Source organism: Saccopteryx bilineata, chromosome 1 (genome assembly GCF_036850765.1).
Source record: "Saccopteryx bilineata isolate mSacBil1 chromosome 1, mSacBil1_pri_phased_curated, whole genome shotgun sequence".
NCBI lineage: Eukaryota > Metazoa > Chordata > Mammalia > Chiroptera > Emballonuridae > Saccopteryx > Saccopteryx bilineata.
Window position 1 is genome coordinate 20,361,982 of NC_089490.1, and position 20,424 is coordinate 20,382,405.

At 43.2% G+C, this 20,424-nt stretch overlaps 1 protein-coding gene across 7 annotated transcripts in view; it reads left to right on the plus strand.

The window, feature by feature from the left end:
- The window catches only part of BICRAL (BICRA like chromatin remodeling complex associated protein), a 215,157-nt gene that overhangs the window by 159,617 nt on the left and 35,116 nt on the right, over nt 1-20,424 (plus strand). For 5 of the 7 annotated variants that reach the window (XM_066249430.1, XM_066249010.1, XM_066249514.1 and 2 more), the window contains 2 exons: nt 19,882-19,927; nt 20,347-20,395. In XM_066249430.1, the coding sequence (XP_066105527.1) occupies nt 19,887-19,927; nt 20,347-20,395 (90 nt within the window). In that variant the 5' untranslated portion in view covers nt 19,882-19,886. Of the gene's footprint in view, nt 1-3,505; nt 3,524-18,695; nt 19,051-19,881; nt 19,928-20,346; nt 20,396-20,424 lie in introns of those variants that run through there. The other 2 variants (XM_066249353.1, XM_066249191.1) reach the window with 2 other exon arrangements.

A 20,424-nucleotide genomic window follows, 5' to 3' on the forward strand; every position in this document is an offset into this window, starting at 1 on the left:
TGTACTCATTCCACATGTTGAACAGCTGCCCTGGACGCTAACAGTGCAGGGACTCCATGGACAGACCCCTAAAAGATCTGTGGGTAGAATTAGGGGAGGGGTGCCCATGAACCAGGATACGAAAATGCATGTAACTAGACTGCAATTGAAATTTATCATTTCTGCCTGACCTGTGGTGACGTAGTGAATAAAGCATCGACCTGGAATGCTGAGGTTGCTGGTTCAAAGCTTAGGGCTTGCCTGGTCAAGGCACATAGGGGAAGCAACAATGAATTGATGCTTCCTGCTCCCCCCCTTCTCTCTCTCTCGCTCCTCTCTCTAAAAATCAATAAATAAAATCTTAAAAAAAGAAGAAATTTACCATTTCTTAAATCTATAAACAAAGGCCACAAACCACAGCAGTATTAATGGTGTCTGGGAATGTATTACCTGTGGAAATATTTTTTCTCACATTACATTTGCAGGATTCTTTTTTTATTTTTAATTTATTTATTTATTTTTATTTTTTATTTATTCATTTTAGAGAGGAGAGGGGGAGACAGAGAGAGAGAGAGAAGAGACAGAGAGAGAGAAGGGGGAAGGAGCTGGAAGCATCAACTCCCATATGTGCCTTGACCAGGCAAGCCCAGGGTTTTGAACCAGCGACCTCAGCATTTCCAGGTCGACGCGTTATCCACTGCGCCACCACAGGTCAGGCTCATCTGCAGGATTCTTAAAAGATTACTCTCTTTCAAATGACAGTAGTTACTCGACTCAGCACTAAACTTTGCATATCAGCTGCTGAAGAATCATGTATATAACGATATTACAATTTATAAATACTTTATAATTATACTTCAGAAAAATCCTGCATATATTATACATCTTAAAATATTACTCCACAACAGGCTCCATTGACTTCACCAGACAGCCCATAGGCATACAAAGGGTTAAAAACTCTTGTCCTCCCTTTGGGGTATTTCTTTCCACAGCCTCCTCAGATGCCTGTCACTGGTTGTGGGATGATCTGCCTCAACTTCTTTCATCCTTTTTTTTCCCCAAAAAAACATGTGTACTGTTTTTCTTCTAAGATCGGGAGTCTGCCGATGCAGAGGGCCGACTGTATGCATTGTTCTGTGCCACGTTATACAAAGACTTGAGCATCCAGGAATGTTAGTTTCTGTGGTGGGGTCCTGGAACGATACCCTGTGAATACCACGGGGCAAGTTGAGTTTTGGGAAGTCAAAAGGTATGTGTGGGCCCTGGCCGGTTGGCTCAGTGGTAGAGCGTCGGCCTGGCATGTGGATGTTCCATTCCCAGTCAGGGCACACAGGAGGAGAATCCATCTGCTACTCCACCCCTCCTCCTCTCACTTCTCCCTCTCTTATTCTTCTCCTCCCCTCCTGCAGCCAGGGCTCCATTGGAATGAGTTGGCCCTGGGCACTGAGGATGGCTCCATGGCCTCTGCCTCAGGTGCTAAAAAAATGACTCCAGTTGCAATGGAGCAAGGGCCCCAGATGGACAGAGCATAACCCCCTAGTGGGCTTGCCAGGTGGATCCCGGTCAGGACGCATACGGGAGTCTCTTTCTGCCTCCCTTCCTCTCAGGTAGTCAGCGCCCCATACCCCTGCATTGTTTAAGAGTCAACTATAGGCCCTGGCCAGTTGGCTCAGCGGTAGAGCGTCGGCCTGGCGTGTGGGGGACCCGGGTTCGATTCCCGGCCAGGGCAATAGGAGAAGCGCCCATTTGCTTCTCCACCCCCCACCCCCCCTCCTTCCTCTCTGTCTCTCTCTTCCCCTCTCGCAGCCAAGGCTCCATTGGAGCAAAGATGGCCCGGGCGCTGGGGATGGCTCCTTGGCCTCTGCCCCAGGCGCTAGAGTGGCTCTGGTTGCAGCAGGGCGACGCCCCGGAGGGGCAGAGCACCGCCCCCTGGTGGGCAGAGCGTTGTCCCTAGTGGGCGTGCTGGGTGGATCCCTGTCGGGCGCATTCGGGAGTCTGTCTGACTGTCTCTCCCCGTTTCCAGCTTCAGAAAAAATACAAAAAAAAAAAAAGTCAACTATAGTTATATTCAAACAAGCTCTTATGGTCTTATATTTTTGGTAAGAATATTCATGGATGCTCTATTCTTTTTTTTATTGTGGTAAAACATAAAATTTACTATTCTAGCCATTTTAAGTGTAGTTTGTGGCATGAAGTACATTCACATTGTTATGCGACCGTCACCACCATTCTTCCCCAAAACTTTTGATCTTTCCCTACTGATGGTCAGTGTGTTAGTGGTCTCTGATAGAAATAACTATAAATATAAATTTCCGTTCATGTAATATTTCTTAGGATTTGTAAAAGATTTCACACTAGATAGAAGTCTGTGTCTTTTAAATGGAGTTTAGAAAGGTGAGATGAAGTCATCTTTAAAGTTTTTGTAGAAACTGAAATCTTGCTTGGAGTACTACTATGCTACATATATATTTGTCCATATTCTTTTTGAAATAATTTTTAAGCTTAAAAAAGTTCCTTTTGGCCCTGGCTGGTTGGCTCAGTGGGTAGAGAGTCGGCACGGCCTGGGGATGTCCCAGGTGCGACCCCCAGTCAGGGCACACACGAGAAGTGACCATCTGCTTCTCTCATCCTCCTTCCCCTCCCACAGCCAGTGGCTCGATTGGGATTGATTTGAGCATCAGCCCCAGATGGGGGTTGTGAGGTGGATCCCAGTCAGGGCATATACGGGAGTCTATCTCCTCTCCTTTCAAAAAGAAATTCTTTAAAAAAAAATTTCCTCTCCTTTTCTCCTCCTCAAAAAGTTCATTTCATCCACATATCTTCCTTTTGCATTTGCTTTTATAAAAGGGAATCCTCAGCATCTCTTCCTGGTGACATAATTAACTTTGTAAAATGGAATTTTGTTTGTTAATATTATTAGTTGTTTTTATAGGGCTTGTTTTTCTTGGAACAGACTGTAAAACCAGCATATTTTGAATGTTACTCATTGACAGAGAGCAGTGAGAGTCAAGAGTTTGCATAATAATTTTAACCAGATAGCTAATACAAATGCTTAATAATAGAAAGTTTTATTTATCATATTGCCATTTCATATATAGGGACAATACATGCAAACTACACTAACACCGAGCTGCCGTGTCCTATTATATTTGAGGAAATACAGAAAAATTGTAGGCAGTTTTTACTTTAATAGCTTAATTATTACCAGACTGTATTTTAGTGAATTTCGTGACTGTGGGAATGGGAATGCAAACAGTGCTTCTTTTTACTCTTTATCACTGATGTTGTGCAATAATAGCCATTCTTTTTATTAAAGTAGGAAAAGTCACATTGGTATATCTTTGTCTACTTCATTTAAGTTTTTTTTCATTTTTATTTTTTAAGACTTCATTCACTTTAGAGAGGGGGGAGAAAGAGAGACAAAGAAGGGAGAAGGAGCAGGAAGCATCAACTCCCATATGTGCCTTGACCAGGCAAGCCTGGGGTTTTGAACTAGCAACTTCAGTGTTTCCAGGCCGACGCTTTATCCACTGTGCCACCACAGGTCAGGCTTTTTTTTTGGTAAAATGTTTTCTAAAAGTAATCCCCTTCCTATTAGGAAAAACACAAATGATTTAAATAAATCTCCTTTCCATTTAATTTTTTTTTTTCTGAATGAAACTATAAAGCAAAACAGTGTTAGAGCAGTTTCTATTTAATATTCAGATAGTTTGTTTTTATGGAGAGGATGCAAGTGAGACTTACTTCAGGCTCTTCTGGTTTTTAATTCTGGCTCCTGAAATTTTTGCTGTGTTTTTGGTTGATACATGAGCAGGTTTGTCTTTGTGGGTGGTTAGTCTCAATGTTGGTGTTGCTTCCTTTTGCTTAGTGAGCTTGCCATGGGAGCTGATTCTCTCAATGACTGATTATTTTTCATGGAAGAAAGTAATAAATGTGGCAATCATGATGAGAACAGAAAGTAATCTTTTATTTTGAAATATAATACAAGAATTATTTAATTGAAGCCCTACCTGGATAGCTCAGTTGATTAGAGCATTATCCATCCTAAAGCTCAGAGGTTGCCAGTTCGATCCCCAGTCAGGGGAAATACAGGAACAGAGGGATGTTCCTCTCTCCCTCTCTCCCTTCCTCTCTCACTAAATCATTAAAAAATCTCACTAAAATCATTTTAAAAAGAAAAAGAAAGCCCTGGCCGGTTGACTCAGCAATAGAGCGTTGGCCCAGCCTGTGGAAGTCCCGGGTTCGATTCCCAGTCAGGGCACACTGGAGAAGCGCCCATCTGCTTCTCCACCCCTCCCCCTCTCCCTCCTCTCTGTTTTTCTCTTCCCCTCCCGCAGCCAAGGCTCCATTGGAGCAAAGTTGGCCCTGGGCGCTGAGAATGGTTCTATGACCTCCACCTCAGGCGCTAGAATGGCTCCAGCAGAAACGGAGCAGAGCATCGTCCCCTGGTGGGCTTGCTGGATGGATCCTGGTCGGGTGCATGCAGGAGTCTGACTGCCTCTCTGCTTCTAACTTTGGAAAAATACAAAAAGAAAAAATTATTTAATTGAAATTGAGTAGTGTAACTGCCAAGAACTGACTCATCTTTTAAATACATATTCTATGAAATGAGGTATTATGAATTATTACAATTATAGTTTAGTTTAATTTTACTTAATATTTAATAGCAATCAGGATAGCAGTACTTTGTATCTTTCTCAGTCACAGCTTGTGTATTGTTTTGCAGTCATAAAATGTTCAGTCTCTTACAAAATACAATAAAGAAGTTGTAAAACAACTTGACAGGACGCCTGTTCCTCCTGTCCTGTAGAGTTGTTTCTCCTTTCTGGCCGGTCTGGTGTTGGGGCCCTCAGAGTGCCACCCATGGCCAGCTTTGGTTTTTACTTCTGAGTCTTTTATGAACACAACTGTTATTAATATAATAAATCACTGCACTAAAGATTTGGGGACTCCAAGAAATTATATATATATTTAGTACATAAAATCCCTGTTTTAAGGAAATTTGTTAGCTATTAAATGGATTGTCATGGAGGGATAGACAATCTTTTTCCTTAGGTCTCAAAGAGCTGAGTTACCTGCAGCAGAGACAGGCACTCAGCTGACTTCGCATAGCTTTTCCACACTGCGGGAATGTGTGACAGCTACTACATAGGGCCCAGCACGAGCCCGCGGGTCCCGGACAGTGGGCCACCACCCTGAATCCCAAGTCCTGTGCCTTATGGTTGTGCAGAAGTGCTCGAGGGTAGCCTAGCTGCATATTCTTGAAACTAAATGATAAGGAACTAATATCACCCCTGGAAAAGTTAGTATTTTAGACTGAAATCTTACAAAAGTAATTCAGTTGAGTAAAACACATTTAGTGGGTATGTTTGTATCAGGCATTGCACTATAAATGGTGATAACAGCAAGATGGAAAGAAACTGACTTAGCTTTCATGAAATTTGTAAACTAACTAGGGAGTCATAAAAACAAAATTTTGTCATACACCTGTATCCTAGTAACATGTCAGACATGTTGTACAGATACAAGTAAGTGAATGATTAACTTTGCTTGGGGGTTTAAAAGAAATAAAGAAAGGCAATATCAGGCCTGACCAGGTGGTGGCGCAGTGGATAGAGCATCAGTCTGGGATACTGAGGACCAGGTTCAGAAGCCCAAGGTTGAGGTTGCTGGCTTGAGTACGGGCTCATCGTCTTGAGCATGGGGTCACTGACTTGAGCACAGGGTCGCTGGCTTGAATGTGGGATCACAGACATGACCTCGTGGTCTCTGGCTTGAGCCCAAGGTTGCTGGCTTGAGCAAGGGGTCACTGGCTCAGCTGGATCCCCAGCCCAGGAAGGCACATATGAGAAGCAATCAATGAACAACTAAAGTGCTGCAATTACAAGTTGATGCTCTCATCTCTCTTCTAGTCTGTCTGTCCCTGTCTCTCTCTCTCAAAAAGAAAAGAAAAGAGAAAAGAAAAGAAAGAGTATGAAAGGCAGTATCAGTTTACTCAAAGCCCTAAAAGATAATTTAGGCACTGTCTGTTGAGCACTTAGAGATGGGTGGAAGGTCTTTTGTCTTCTAAGTAGAAGGGAAAATGCAAAGCCAAATAATTGAATAAGTAGTTGATAAGTTTTGGGGACATCTAATGGTCGGGACGGCAAAGAGCCAACGGTTTCTTACAGGGCAGAGTGGGGCAGGTAGAGGTATAAAATGAGACTAGAACCTATTATAATGGGCCAGTATTTTCAGTTCACTGATGTCAGAAAAGTCTAAGAGGTGCTTGGATGGAGGAATGAATTGCTCTCTCATCAGTACTCATCGCACGCTGTACTGCTGCCCTTTACATCCGAGCTCTGCTCTAGTTGGAAACAAGATAGGTGTAATGAGGATAATTGCACAGAGCAGTGTCTGACCTGTGGCCAAAGACATGGTTTTGCTTTCAGCATTCTGGGTGAGAGCATCCTAAAGACCACACATGGTTGTCAGTGAAAGATTCACATAGGTAGATTCAGGCTAAGTTTTGAACAACAGATGGAATTTCAGCAGATATAGAAGAAGAGCATTTCAGGTAAGGACGTTGCACCTGGACAAGGCAGATGCTGGGCGAGTGTGCATTGTGCTTGGGGGCTAGAGGAGTGGCAGTCTGGCTAGAGAAAGTGTCTGATGAGAAATAAGTGGCCCACTCTCCATCCTAATTTTAAATACTCTTTTTTTTGTATTTTTCCGAAGTGAGAAGTGGGGAGGCAGGCAGACAGACTCCTGCATGCTCCTGACCGGGATCCACCCGGCATGCCCACTAGGGGGCGATGCTCTGCCCATCTGGGGCATCACTCCGTTGCGACCGGAGCCATTCTAGCGCCTGAGGTGGAGGCCATGGAGCCATCCTCAGCATCCGGGCCAACTTTGCTCCAATGGAGCCCTGGCTGTGAGAGAAGAGAGAGAGAGAGAGAGGAGGGGGAAGAGTGGAGAAGCAGATGGACACTTCTCCTGTGTGCCCTGGCTGGGAATTAAACCCGGGACTTCCACACACTAGGCCAACGCTCTACCACTGAGCCAACAGGCCAGAGCCTAAATATTCTTTATTCTTTATTTTCCACTTTAGATTGTTCTCCCATAGGAGTGACCTGGTCTCCACAGGAAGCATGCTTCTGTGGAAAACTGAAGTCGGTTTTAAGGAGAAAGGGATAAGCCCCCTTTCCGTGGTGTGCCTGATCCTATTGCAGGTTTTGCCATCTTGTGGCCAACAAACTGGAAAGGATGATAGGTTTTTTGGGTTTTTTAAAATTTATTTATTTTTATAAATAAATTTTTATTTTAATGGGGTGACATCAATAAATCAGGGTACATATATTCAAAGAAAACATTTCCAGGTTATCTTGTCATTTAGTTCTGTTGCATACCCATCACCCAAAGAGGGATCGTCCTCCGTCACCCTCTATCCAGTCTTCTTTGCACCCCTCCCCCTCTCCCTCCTCCCCTCCCCCCACCCCCCGTAACCACCCCACGCCTGTCCATGTCTCTTAGTCTCGTTTTTATGTCCCACCAGTGTATGGAATCCTGCAGTTCTTGTTTTTTTCTGATTCACTTATTTCACTCCGCATAATGTTATCAAGATTCCACCATTCTGCTGTAAGTGATCCAATGTCATCATTTCTTCTAGCTGAATAGTATACCATGGTGTATATGTGCCCCATCTTCTTTATCCAGTCTTCTATTTTTTTTTTACAGTGATTAAAAGCCTTTAAGAAAACTCTTGGCCAATACAGCAAGAATCCATAAAAGAGTAGTGTCCTTAACATGTTCACCAAGTCCAAGTTGGCCCCATCACCATGCCAAATTCCTGAAAAATGCAACCCAACCAAGTTCAGTCTGTTAGGAGCTGTCACAGGGAGCAGGAGTCCAGGAAAAGTCCACATCCAGGAAAAGTCCGCATGGCACTGGAATTGTTGTCACCATTCTATACTTTGCAGCTCATGTCCAAGTCCCAATGACCGCTGCTTCTAGCTGGTAATGATTCAGGATAGGTTTGTTTTTATAATGTTCCTTGACCACAATGCTATCGCCTCATACCTGTTAAAATGACTATCAAAATGATAAAAGATGACGAGTGAAAATGAAGACAAAATAGAACCCTTGTGCACTGTTGGAAGGGATATCAATTGGTACAGCCACTATGTAAAACAGTCTGGAGTTTCCTCAGAAAGTTAAGAATAAAGCTACTATATGATCCAGCAATCCCACTTCTAGATATATAACTGATAAAAATAAAATTATCTCATATTGCTATCTGCAGCCCCATGTTCATTGCAGCATTATTCACAGTAACCAAGCTATACTAACAGATGTAATAGACAAACTTACTAACAAACTTAATAGACAAGATATACTTAATAAACAACTAAGTGTCTGTCAGTGGATGAATGGATAAAGGAATTGTGATATACACAGGAATATTGTTCATCCATAAAGAAGGAAAGTTGCCATTTGTGACAACATGGATGAACCTTGAAGGCATAAACATAAGCTAAGTGGAAGAAGGCAAATGTAGACAAATACTGTATGATCTCACTTATATGTGGAATCTACAAAGGTTGAACTTGTAGAAACAGAGTAGATTGGTGATTTCCACCTGGAAACCACCTGTACAGTGGGTGGGAGAAGTGGGGAGAAGTTGGTCAGAGGGTACAAACGGTCAATTGAAAGATGAATCAAGTTCTCCCTGACCAGTGGTGGCTCAGTGGATAGAGTGTCAACCTAGAACACTGAAGTCCTGGTTCAAAACCCTGAGGTCATCGGCTTGAGCACGGGATTGCTGGCTTGAGTGTGGGATCATCAACATGATCCCAAGGTTGCTGGCTTGTACAAGGTGTCACTGGCTGTGCTTGAACCCCACCTCCCCATCAAGACACATAGGAGAAGCTATCAATGAACAACTAAGTGAAGCAACTAAGAGTTGATGCTTCTTGTCTCTCTCCTTCCTCTCTCTCTCTCTCTCTCTCTAAATTAAAAAAAAAGATGAATAAGTTTGGGGATCTAATATATAACATGGTGACTACAGTTAACAGTAAAATACTAGATACTTGAAATTTATTAAGAGAGTAGATTTTAAGTGTTCTTACCACACACGCAAAAAGGTAACTAGGTGAGGTGGTAGATGTGTTAACTAACTGTATTGTGATAATCGTTTCACAATATATACCTGTATCAACTCATCCCACTGACACTATTTTATTTGTGTATGTCAATAAAGTTGAGGGGGGCGAGAAAAAAATGTTCACTGAGCTCCTGCGTGTGCTGGGTGCTGTCGTGGATGCTGGGTTCATCAGTGCACAGACAGGAACCTCTGCCCTGGCAGAGTCGACCCTCTAAAGTAAATATGAGTCACTGTAGTGCAGAAGAAATAAAGGGGGTATTTGATGGGTAGGAGTGGAGAGAGACTGATACTGAAGGTGGTCTAATGATGCATCCCTATAGCCCTGTCCAGGTGGCTCATGGATAGAGTGTCATCTCAGCACTCCACGGTCTCAGATTCGATCCCCAGTCAGGGCACATAGGAGATGTCACCAATGAGGGCAAAACTAAATGGAACAACTAAGTGGAACAATGAATTGATGCTTCCCTCTCTCTCTCTTTCTCTCTCTTTCTCTCTCTCTCTCTCTTTCTCCCACTACCCCCCCAAATCAATGGAAAAATTAAAAAATAAATTAATTTCACCAACATTTTCCTTTAGTCAGATTACCAAGAAACTGAACCCTTCCCCTGAGTTTTGAGAGTCGACTGCCTCAGTTTGTGTTTCTGAGCTGACCAGAGGCCCTTTGCAGGTCCTACCTGACTTCAGTTGGGGACAGGTTTGCCTTGAAATGTGCCCAAGCATGCGCTATAACATGAGGGAAAAGAGTGACCAGCTCAGAGGGTCAGGGAGAAAACCCCATAGTAGTTCTGGTCAATCAGAATCTCTGGAGGGCGTGGGGGAGACAGGAGTCCGTGTTTTCAACCCCCGGCTTCAGTCTGTATTATTTTGATGTAACTCCCTGATGTGAGGTTAGTTCACTTATACCTATTTAGTAGGGATCTCTGAGGGATAAAGCCCTTTTTAAAAATACAGTCCAAATTTTATTATTACATCTAAAAAATTTTTAACAATGCAATATATAAGTCATCAGGAATTGCAAAATCTCAATGATGATGAAGTCTAGAAAATTATAACTTTCTTTGTCAGGGTTAATCTAGAATTGTGTGTTTTTAATTATGCAAGGGCTTTAGGAACGCAATCTTTGCATACAATACAGCTGCTCTGTATTTAAGCCCTGAATTTTTATTCAGTATTTATAATTCCTGTTTATGTGCTATTCCTGGAGGTAAGAAGATGAATATGTAATATTGTCTTATACTGTTTATTTCTAGTTGACAGTCTGTAAGGAACATTTATATTTGCAGTCAGTCCTTTCCCACTGTAATGGCGCTGTAATTGATACCCACAGCTCTTTCCCATTACTGACTGGGCTCTGTGAGTGAATGGGCACAGTCCAGGGCACCTGCCGATGCCCGCAGGCCTTTGTAGATTTCAGAGTTTGGTATCTCTTGAACCACCACAGGTCTGAATCTAGATTCAGCAAAGACTTTGGGAACTCAACCAACAGTCTCTTTTGATGCCCTCCTTGGTTTAGACCTGGGGCCCACCCCTCCACCCAATCTGGCACAAAATTGGCAGTTGAGATTGAAGGAAGGTGAAGAAGAGAGGCCTGAAAATATTTCCCCCGGAACCAGCTTTGTGTCAGTCAGACTACATGTACACAAGATATTCCTTGTAACACGCCTTGGAGAATCTTAGGTCCCCAGGCAACATCACTTAAAAATAGTCACTGATGGCCCTGGCCGGTTGGCTCAGTAGTAGAGCGTCGGCCTGGCGTGCAGAGGTCCCGGGTTCGATTCCCGGCCAGGGCACACAGGAGAAGCGCCCATCTGCTTCTCCACCCCTCCCCCCCTCCTTCCTCTCTGTCTCTCTCTTCCCCTTTCGCAGCCAAGGCTCCATTGGAGCAAAGATGGCCCGGGCACTGGGGATGGCTCCTTGGCCTCTGCCCCAGGCGCTAGAGTGGCTCTGGTCGCAACAGAGCGACCCCCTGGAGGGGCAGAGCATCGCCCCCTGGTGGGCAGAGCATTGCCCCTGGTGGGCGTGCCAGGTGGATCCCGGTCAGGCGCATGCGGGAGTCTGTCTGACTGTCTCTCCCCGTTTCCAGCTTCGGAAAAATACAAACAAACAAACAAACAAAAAAACAACTGAGGAACTCAGAGCCCATCATGTTGAGTTTGACAGCCTTCTTTTTATTACATATGGGTACAACAGTGAAAATATAGTCATGTTTTCTTCTAATAAAATGTCATTATTTCACAAAAATGACCAGCAACTTCACCTGAAGAAGCTTGGGGACCCTGCCAGAAACTAGCACTTCTCACACTGCATTGTAATGAACTTTGCGTGTCTTTTCCAAAAGAAAGTGAGTGCCCTAAAATCAGGAACCATGCCTGAAGATTTCACATAGTCTTACAATTACAAAATTTGCAAGCTCCTAACAATTACAGTAAATAAATGAGAAGATTGTATGTCCTAACTGGCATAAACAGTTTCTTGCCCTGGGTAAGTGGCATTTTATAGCATAACTTTTTGATCATGATACTCATTGGAAAATTGTCTGCTTAAACCAATTATTCACTTTTTAGCTTTGCTTTTATTTTATGTATTTGTTTGTTTGTTTGTTTAGTGAGAGAGACAGACAGGAAGGGAGAGGGATGAGAAGTATCATCTCATAGTTGCATCACTTTAGTTGTTCATTGATTGCTTTCTCATATGTGCATTGACCAGAGGGCTCTAGCCGAGCAAGTGACCTCTTGCTCAAGCCAGTGACCTTGGGCCCAAATCAGTAACTTTAGGCTTCAAGCCAGCGACCTTGGGCTCAAGCCAGCAACCTCAGTTTTCAAATCTGGGTCCTCAGCATCCCAGGTTGATACTCTTATCCACTGTGCCACCACCTGGTCAGGCTCAGCCTTACTTTTAGAGTTCTACAAAAATGTTAAGGGAATTCACATTTATTATATTTTATGTCATACTCTTTTGATATTCCCAGCCCTTAACACAGTACCTGGTACATAGTAGGTGCTAAATATTTATTTTTATTGATTGATTTGGGAGAGAGAGAAATATAGATTTGCTGTCCCATTTATTTGTACACTCATTGCTTGATTCTTGCATGTGCTCTGTGGGGATCAAACCCGCAATCTTTTTTTTTTTTTTTTTTTTTTTTGGTGGAAGGGCAAGAGATCAGGGAAGCCCCTGCAATCGTGATAGCAGGAACTGTGTGTGCAAACCCACAATCTTGGTGTATCCCAATGACGCTCTAACCGGCTGAGCCACCCAGCCAGGGCTAAATGTTTGTTAAATGGATAATGAATTCTTTTCCACCCACTGGAGAGAGGAGAGAGCTATACCGAAAGAAAACCCTGGAGATTTGCATTGTCTCCCTCGAGTCTTCAGCTGATAACTGATTAGTGCCAGTGTGTGGGCAAACTACCCAAGTCATGGGAAAGAATCCAAGGATTCGAGAAAACAAAAGTTGGAGCTCACACAGGGCAGAGAAGTGTTTGTTCCCACCTGCAAGAGTGTAAAAATCCTTCTAGTTCATGGAACTTCATGTGCAATACTCAGAAGGATATTGCCTCAATATAGGGCAAAATTGGCCATAGATCCATGATTGACAGTTTAAAAGCAAACCTCAAGAGAAGCAAACTGCTTACAGGTAACTTAATTGTATCTTAGACAAAATTCAAAAATATCTAGGGGGATACAAAAATATCCAAAACTCAGTCATATAAAATCAACAATGTCTGTCATCCAATCTAAAATGACTAGGCATGCCTGACCTGTGGTGGCGCAGTAGATAAAGCCTCGACCTGGAATGCTGAGGTCGCCAGTTCAAAACCCGGGGCTTGCCCCATCAAGGCACAGATGAGAAGCAGCTACTATAAGTTGATGCTTCCTGCTCCTACCCCCCCCTTCTTTCTCTCTCTCTCTCTCTCTCTCCTCTCTCCTTGCTCTCCTCTGTCTAAAATCAATAAATCTCTTTTAAATTACTAGGCATGCAGAAAAGCAGAAAAATACCACCCATAATGAAAAGGGAAAAAAATTCAATCAATAGAAACAGACCCAGAAATGATACAAATGATTGAATTAGCAGAGAAGAACATTAAAATGTTATTACTATTTTACATAAGTTCACAAAGATAAAGGAAATATTTAATATATTAAATAAAATTATGGAAGATGTGTGTGTGTGTGTGTGTGTGTGTGTGTGTGTGTGTATACACACACAAAGACCCAACTTCTAGAGGGGAAAACTACAATGTTTTAAAATAAAAGTACATTGGGTGGGATTAACAGCAAGTTAGACACTATAGAAAAAAGGATTAGTACACTTGAAGAAAGTGATGGAAACTGTTCTAAATGAAAGCCAGAGAGATAAAAGGACTGAGGGGTGGGGGGAATGCATCAGTGAACCATAAAGCAGATTCAAGCAGCCGAACTCTATACGTGTAATTGGGGTCCCTAAAGAAGGGATGAGGACACAAAATAGATTAAATCAGTGGTCCCCAACCCCCGGGCTGCGGACCGGTACCGGTCCGTGGGCCATTTGGTACCTGTCCGCAGAGAAAGAATAAATAACTTACATTATTTCCGTTTTATTTATATTTAAGTCTGAATGATGTTTTATTTTTTAAAAATGACCAGATTCCCTCTGTTACATCCGTCTAAGACTCACTGTTGATGCTTGTCTTGGTCACGTGATACATTTATCTGTCCCACCCTAAAGGCCGGTCCATGAAAATATTTTCTGACATTAAACCAGTCTGTGGCCAAAAAAAGGTTGGGGACCACTGTATTAAATAATAGCTGAATTTGTTATAAATTGAAGGAAAGCTACAAGCCTACAGATCCTAGAAGTTTCATGAACTCCAAGCACAAGAAGCATGAAGAGCCTTGGCCAGGTAACTCCGTCGGTTAGAATATCACTCTGATACACCAAGGTTGCAGGTTCGATTTCTGGTCAGGGCACATACAAGAATCAACCAATGACTGCTTCTCTCTCTTTCCCCCCTTTCAATAAATAAGTTTAAAAGAATTTTTTAAGAGAGAATGGAGAAGGACAAACAGGGACAGACAGACAGGAAGGGAGAGAGATGAGAAGCATCACCTTGTGGTTGTGGCACCTTAGTTGTTCACTGATTGTTTTGTCATATGTGCCTTGACCAGGTGGGCCATGGGTTATTGACTGAGAAACCATGGGGTCATATCTATGATCCCATGCTCAAGCCGGCAACCCACACTCAAGCCTGATGAGACTTGCACTCAAGCCAGCAACCTCGACCTCGGGCTTTCACACCTGGGTCCTCAGTATGCCAGGTCGACGTTCTACCCACTGTGCCATCACAGGCCAGGCTCTTAGTAGTCTTTTAGCTTTAGCTTATTAATCATTTTCACTAGGTTTTGTTTTGGAAAAGAGCATATAAGAAAGGAACCACCTGACTGGTGCTGATGCAGTGGATAGAGTGTTGACCTGAGATGCTGAGATCCCTGGTTTGAAACCCTAAGGTCACTGGCTTGAAGCCCAAAGTCTCTGACTGGAGTCCAAGGTCACTGACTTGAGCAAGGGATCACTGGCTTGGCTTAATCCTCCCCTCCCCATTAAGGCACCAACGAGAAGCAATCAGTGAACAACTAAAGTACTGGAACAAAACATGTTATAGCAATCATATACCAAAGTTCATTTCATAAAGTATTTGAAATCCTGTTACAACTTTTTAAGTGCTCTTGTGCTGCTCTGGTTTATAACATAGGTAGAATTAGTTTGTTTAGCTAGCTTAACTGAAATATCTGTTCTTGAAACCAGTACACTACTTGACATAAGAGCTCAGATTATTTACCCCATATGAAAAAAAGATTCTTAATAGCCTCTCGTCTTCCTTTATCTCTCTGCCTTGGCGGTCTCTGAAATCTGTGATCTTAATGAAAATCAAACTGTCTTTAAGACACTTCTTTCAAGATAGCTGGTGTGGCTTATTCTCGAGACCACTAGAGTGCTTTAAATGTTCTGAGTTCAGCTGCCCCTGGAACAGCATGTGTTGATATGCACAGGTCCACTTATACATGGATTTTTTCTATAAGTATACAGTTGGCCTTCTGTATCCCTAGCCTAGTTCTGCATCCAGGAGTCAACCAACCATGGGTCAAAACAGTCTTCATTTCCAGTTAGGAATCCGTGGATGCCTTATTCTATGCCATTTTATACAAGGAACTTGGGCATTTTGGATTTTGGTATTACTGGGGATTCTACAACCCCATGGATACTGAGGGACAACTCTAGTTACGTTTGTTTTATATTTTTTATTAAAAGATTTTATTTATTGATTTTAGAGATAGGAGAAAGAGATAAAGGGTGGTTGGGAGGAGCGGAAAGGATCAACTTGTAGTAGTTGCTTCTCATATGTGTCTTCACCAAGAAAGCCAGGGGTTTCAAACCAGCGACCTGACCTCAGCATTCTAGGTCAATGCTTTATCCACTGCGCCACCACAGGTCAGGCTGTAGTTAAGTTTTTGGTGAATCAAAAGTTACATGCAGCCCTGGGCAGATGGCTCAGTTGTTTGGAGCATTATCCCAATATGCCAAGGTTGTGGGTTCGATCTCTGGTTGGGGCACATATAAAGAATCAACCAAGAAGTTAAAAAAAAATTATATGTAGATTTTCTACCACTGGGGGGAAGGTTGGCACCTTAATCTTCACATCATTAAAGAGTTCGCTGTTGCCTGACCAGGTGGTGGCGCAGTGGATAGAGCATTGAACTGGAACATTAAGGACCCAGGTTCAGAAGCCCAAGGTCGCTGGTTTGAGTGCAGGGTCACTGGCTTAAGCATGGGATCATAGACATGACCCCATGGTCACTAGCTTGAGCCCAAAGTTGCTGGCTTGAGCACGGTCTGGAGCCCCTGGTCAAGGCACATATGAGAAAGCAATCAATGAACAACTAAGGTGCTGCAATGAAGAATTGATGCTTCTTATCTCTCTCCCTTTCACTCTCTCTCTCTCTCTATTTAAAAAAATAAATAAATAAAATAAAAGAATGCTCCCGCCTGACCTGTGGTGGCGCAGTGGATAATGCATCAACCTGGAAATGCTGAGGTTGCCGGTTCGAAACCCTGGGCTTGCCTGGTCAAGGCACATATGGGAGTTGATGCTTCCAGCTCCTCCCCCCTTCTCTCTCTCTGTCTCTCTCTCTCTCCCTCCCTTTCTCCTCTCTAAAAATGAATAAAGAAAAAAAGAAAAAGAAAAAAAAAAAAGAATGCTCCCATGTGTTAGTCTAGTTCTTAAAGGTTCTCCTCCCCTACTCCTACCCTGTTTAACTCATAGAGATTCACCTGGAATTGATTTTTGTGTAAGAAAAATTATCATACATTTATCTATATGACTAACATTTTTTCTCTGATTTGAAATGTCACTTTTACACTGTGTTCTCTCTCTTTTTTGTGGGAAAGGCCAAGTGGATACACCATGTTCTCTTGATTAAAGGTATTCTTCAAAGTGTTTGTTGACTTAGGAACCATTTTAAATATTAGCTTTAATTTTTTAAGAGTGCTAGTCTGTTACCTGGGGCAGTGATTTCTGAACTCTTGGGGTGCCTGCCCGTCAGGGAGCTACCACCCCTTCCCTCCATGACAGACTCTACTGTTGTCAGCCTCTGTTACTGAGAGGACCGTGTCTTGCTCAAGTGCATCGGGCCACAACGTGGTTTTTAACCACTGATCTAGGGGTTTTCCTTTAGAGGGGGACTTATATTTCACACAGCCTTATAAAATTCACCTGTTACCGGAGGCCCACCTAGTGATTTCAAGGTTGTTATTTTACTGGAAAAAGAACCTTAATTAATAAGAGTCCCGAAGTAAAGGGGGAATCTTTTCGAATAAAACTGAACTCTTCACTTTTGAGTCAGCTTCTGGCCCTCAGATTGTCTTCCCACTATAGAATCATAGTCAAACCGTACTTGGTACAAACTTGACTTTGGTAAATTTACTCCAGTAGACCTTTCCTGGGGATTAAGCTGTATTATAACTGTATTTTTGTCACTATGTAGAGCCTGGTGATAGAGGGATAAGGGTCACCTCTTGTAATTTGAAACTGTTTAAAGTCAGACATGATGGTGGCCCTTTAAAAAAGTAGAATTGTCCGGGTACCCTGACTATAACGGCTCATAGAGTTCTACCCGGGGTGGGGGAAGGAGTAGGCCTATCTGCTGGGACTGAGGCCACTGACCAGGGCGGATGTCCCCTGGAAGCATTCTGTGAAGTCAAATGCTTGAGCAGCCTGTGTGGTTTGATTGTGGCTTTTAACTGCATCCACTATTGGAAAGTTGTTCTTTTATTTGGACTATCAAGGAGTAGCTTATCACTTTGGTTGTGCACTCATTGAGTGCTTCTTGTACATGCCCAGACTGGGGATCGAACCTACGACCCTGGTTCACTGGGTCATCGCCTTATCCACTGAACCATTGGCCAGGGCACGTCGCTTTGAACTGCAGGGTAGCCAGTGCCCTCTGTGTTTGCAAGTCCCAGCGGCAGTGATTCCTGGGTACAGTGACTGACTGGTGCTGACTCTTTCTCAGTCTGTTTGTTAATCCTCGGGCATCTTGGCCTAGGAACTAGGAGGTGTGAAGTAATGAGGCAGCTGGGATAGTCATGAAGGTGTTGTGGGCTTTGGGGCTTTGTTTTCTCTTCAAGGTGTTATGTATTGATTTTTTGGGAGAGAAGAGAAAAAGAGAACAGGGAGAGGGGAGCAGGAAGCACCAACTGGTAGCAGTTGCTTCTCGTTTGTGCCTTGACCAAGCAGGTTATTTTTTTTTTAAGTTATATTTTACTTACATTTTTATCAATTAATCTGTTCCAGAGACTGTTTAGCATTTAAAAAAATGAATGTATCAAGAATAGAGTGAAATTCTAAATTAATAGTCATGTTGAAGTGAAGAAACAGGCCTGACCTGGGATGGCCTGTGGATAAAGCCTCACCTGGAATGCTGAGGTCACCAGTTCAAAACCCCAGGTTTGCCTGGTCAAGGCACATATGGGAGTAGATGCTTCCTGCTCCTCCCCTTTCTTCTCTCTCTCTCATTCTCTCTCTCCCCTCTCTAAAAAATGAATCAATAAAATCTTTAAAAGAAATAATTTCCACTTTGTAGGTTTAATTATACATCATAGTTGTGTAATTCAGTCCCCGTGATGTGGTGTCTGGGAGACGAGCACGTGGCACATACAGAGCTTAGCTGTGGCTAGTGCCGTTCTACCACATTAAATATCAGATTTCTTTATACCTGTTTAATGACAATTTTCTGGGTTTTTATTCCTGGGCGATTTTCACTCGTCGAAAGTCCCCTTCTGTTAGTAAGGTCAGCTAGCCTGCCCTGGAGTAGCTCCGCATCGCAGTCCTACGAGCCGACGTCACTTAACCGGCTGCCCCTCACAGTTTTAGCCACGAGATCACCTTCTGATAAACTTTCCCACTCTTTCTTCCTCCTGTCTCACACATCCCCCCTCCCCTCCCCTGAAGGGTCGGTCAGATGGACTGTAAACACCCAGAGCATCCAGCTACTGAGCAAGTTCACCCACCAGCGGGAAGGTCCCACAACAGGGGTACTTACCCCTCCAGACCCTTCCTGAGGAAAGCAAGTTTCCCTCCATGTGGCAGGAGTCAGCTTTGTATCTGTTTGGCCTTGTGACTGATAGGATGGGCATTTGAGGGGAACCGGAGAGGAGAAGGCGGTTTTAATGGAGGAAAAACATTTAGTCGAAATGATCCCTTCTGTCTCCTCCGGGCGTGTCCCTCTTCTGGGCATCTCTTCAGGATTTCATTCCTCTGTCCAACTGCTGTTCACACGCTGGCCTTCCCAACTGCTCCGGAACCCTTGGCCCGGCACTCCGTGATGTAAATTATTCCACGCAGGGCTCGGAATGGGCGGGAAGCAGTGCTGCCAGGTGTCAGATCAGTAGTGTAAGTCTACCCGATCTTGCGATTTCGGGGGAGGGAGGAGAAAGGGAGGAGAAAGGGGGGAGCTGCTCTTGGACTTCGCGGGTTGTTATTGTTTGAGCCAGAGCACAGTGATTGTGCTGGGAGCAGATGCTGCTGGTGGCTGGGGAGGCAGGCACGGAGCTCCGGTTGAGCCCGGTGAATTTGGGTCGAGATTTTCTACTTGAAACCCTCTAGTGTTGGGATCTAGATTGTTGGGAATCGAACAGCTGGTGGTGTTGCTGCCCAAGGAGGAACCTGGGACCTCTGGGGCCGAGCCCGTAGCAGCGGCTGCCTGGGACTTCAGTGCCCCTCTGTCTCTAAAAGGAGGAAGAGCCAGTTTTCCTGTTTTCTTGAAGGTAGCTGAGAGATGACAAGAAACCCAGAGGGCTCACCGTGTTTGGAAACATGCAGTCACAAAATGCAAAGACTTCTGTATCCATGGGATTTTCTCTAAAACAACAATATTCTTTCTCTCCTTGCTCATGATTCATTCTGAGGAAATTACTGCCCATGGTTTGCAGTCCCTTCAGGGACTCTGCGTGTGAGGGGCTGCTGCCAGCTTGCTTTGATTTGTCCAGATTCCCTTTTGCCTTTAAGTTAAGGATTTGTGTTCAATAAAAGCTGTTTAAACTGAACACTCAATCTCTTGATCACAAATTAAAATCCCACTAATAATAAGCAGTTAGAGGAAACACTCACACGAAGTACAGTTATTTGTCTAGGAAAGTATATAGTGCTTTTTATGTCGCCTGGATGCCACCAGCTTGAACCAATCACTTTGCTGAACCAGTGTTTTTGTTCCTTTTCTCTTAGTTGTCATGGATGATGATGACGACTCGTGTCTCCTTGATCTCATTGGGTAAGACACTTGTTTCAAAATCAGGGGAAACCAAATGTGTGATGTTTGCTCTACTAAGACGACCTAATAAACATATTAAAACCGGTTGGGTGTTCTTAAATAAAAATCATTAAAGCGTGAATTAACAAACAAGAAACTTGGATATGATAGGGGACATAATTAGGTAATGCTTTATTTATCCTTCATTAAACTTATTTTCTAACAAGTCCCAGAAGGCAGAAATGAGTGACAGTAGGAACTAGAACAACTTCCAAAAAATAAATAAAAGTAAAACAAAAAACTACTAATAAAATTATTTTAAAATAGGGAGATAATTTTACTTAAGCTAATATTGTCATTTTCTTTGTACCCTAGAAAAAGGAATCTTAAATATAGGTAATATATTTATTGTTGCTTTCCCCTTTTTTATTGTTTTCTAGAGACCCACAAGCATTGAACTATTTTCTACATGGACCTAGTAATAAATCTGTAAGTAATACTTAGAACCTCACAGATGC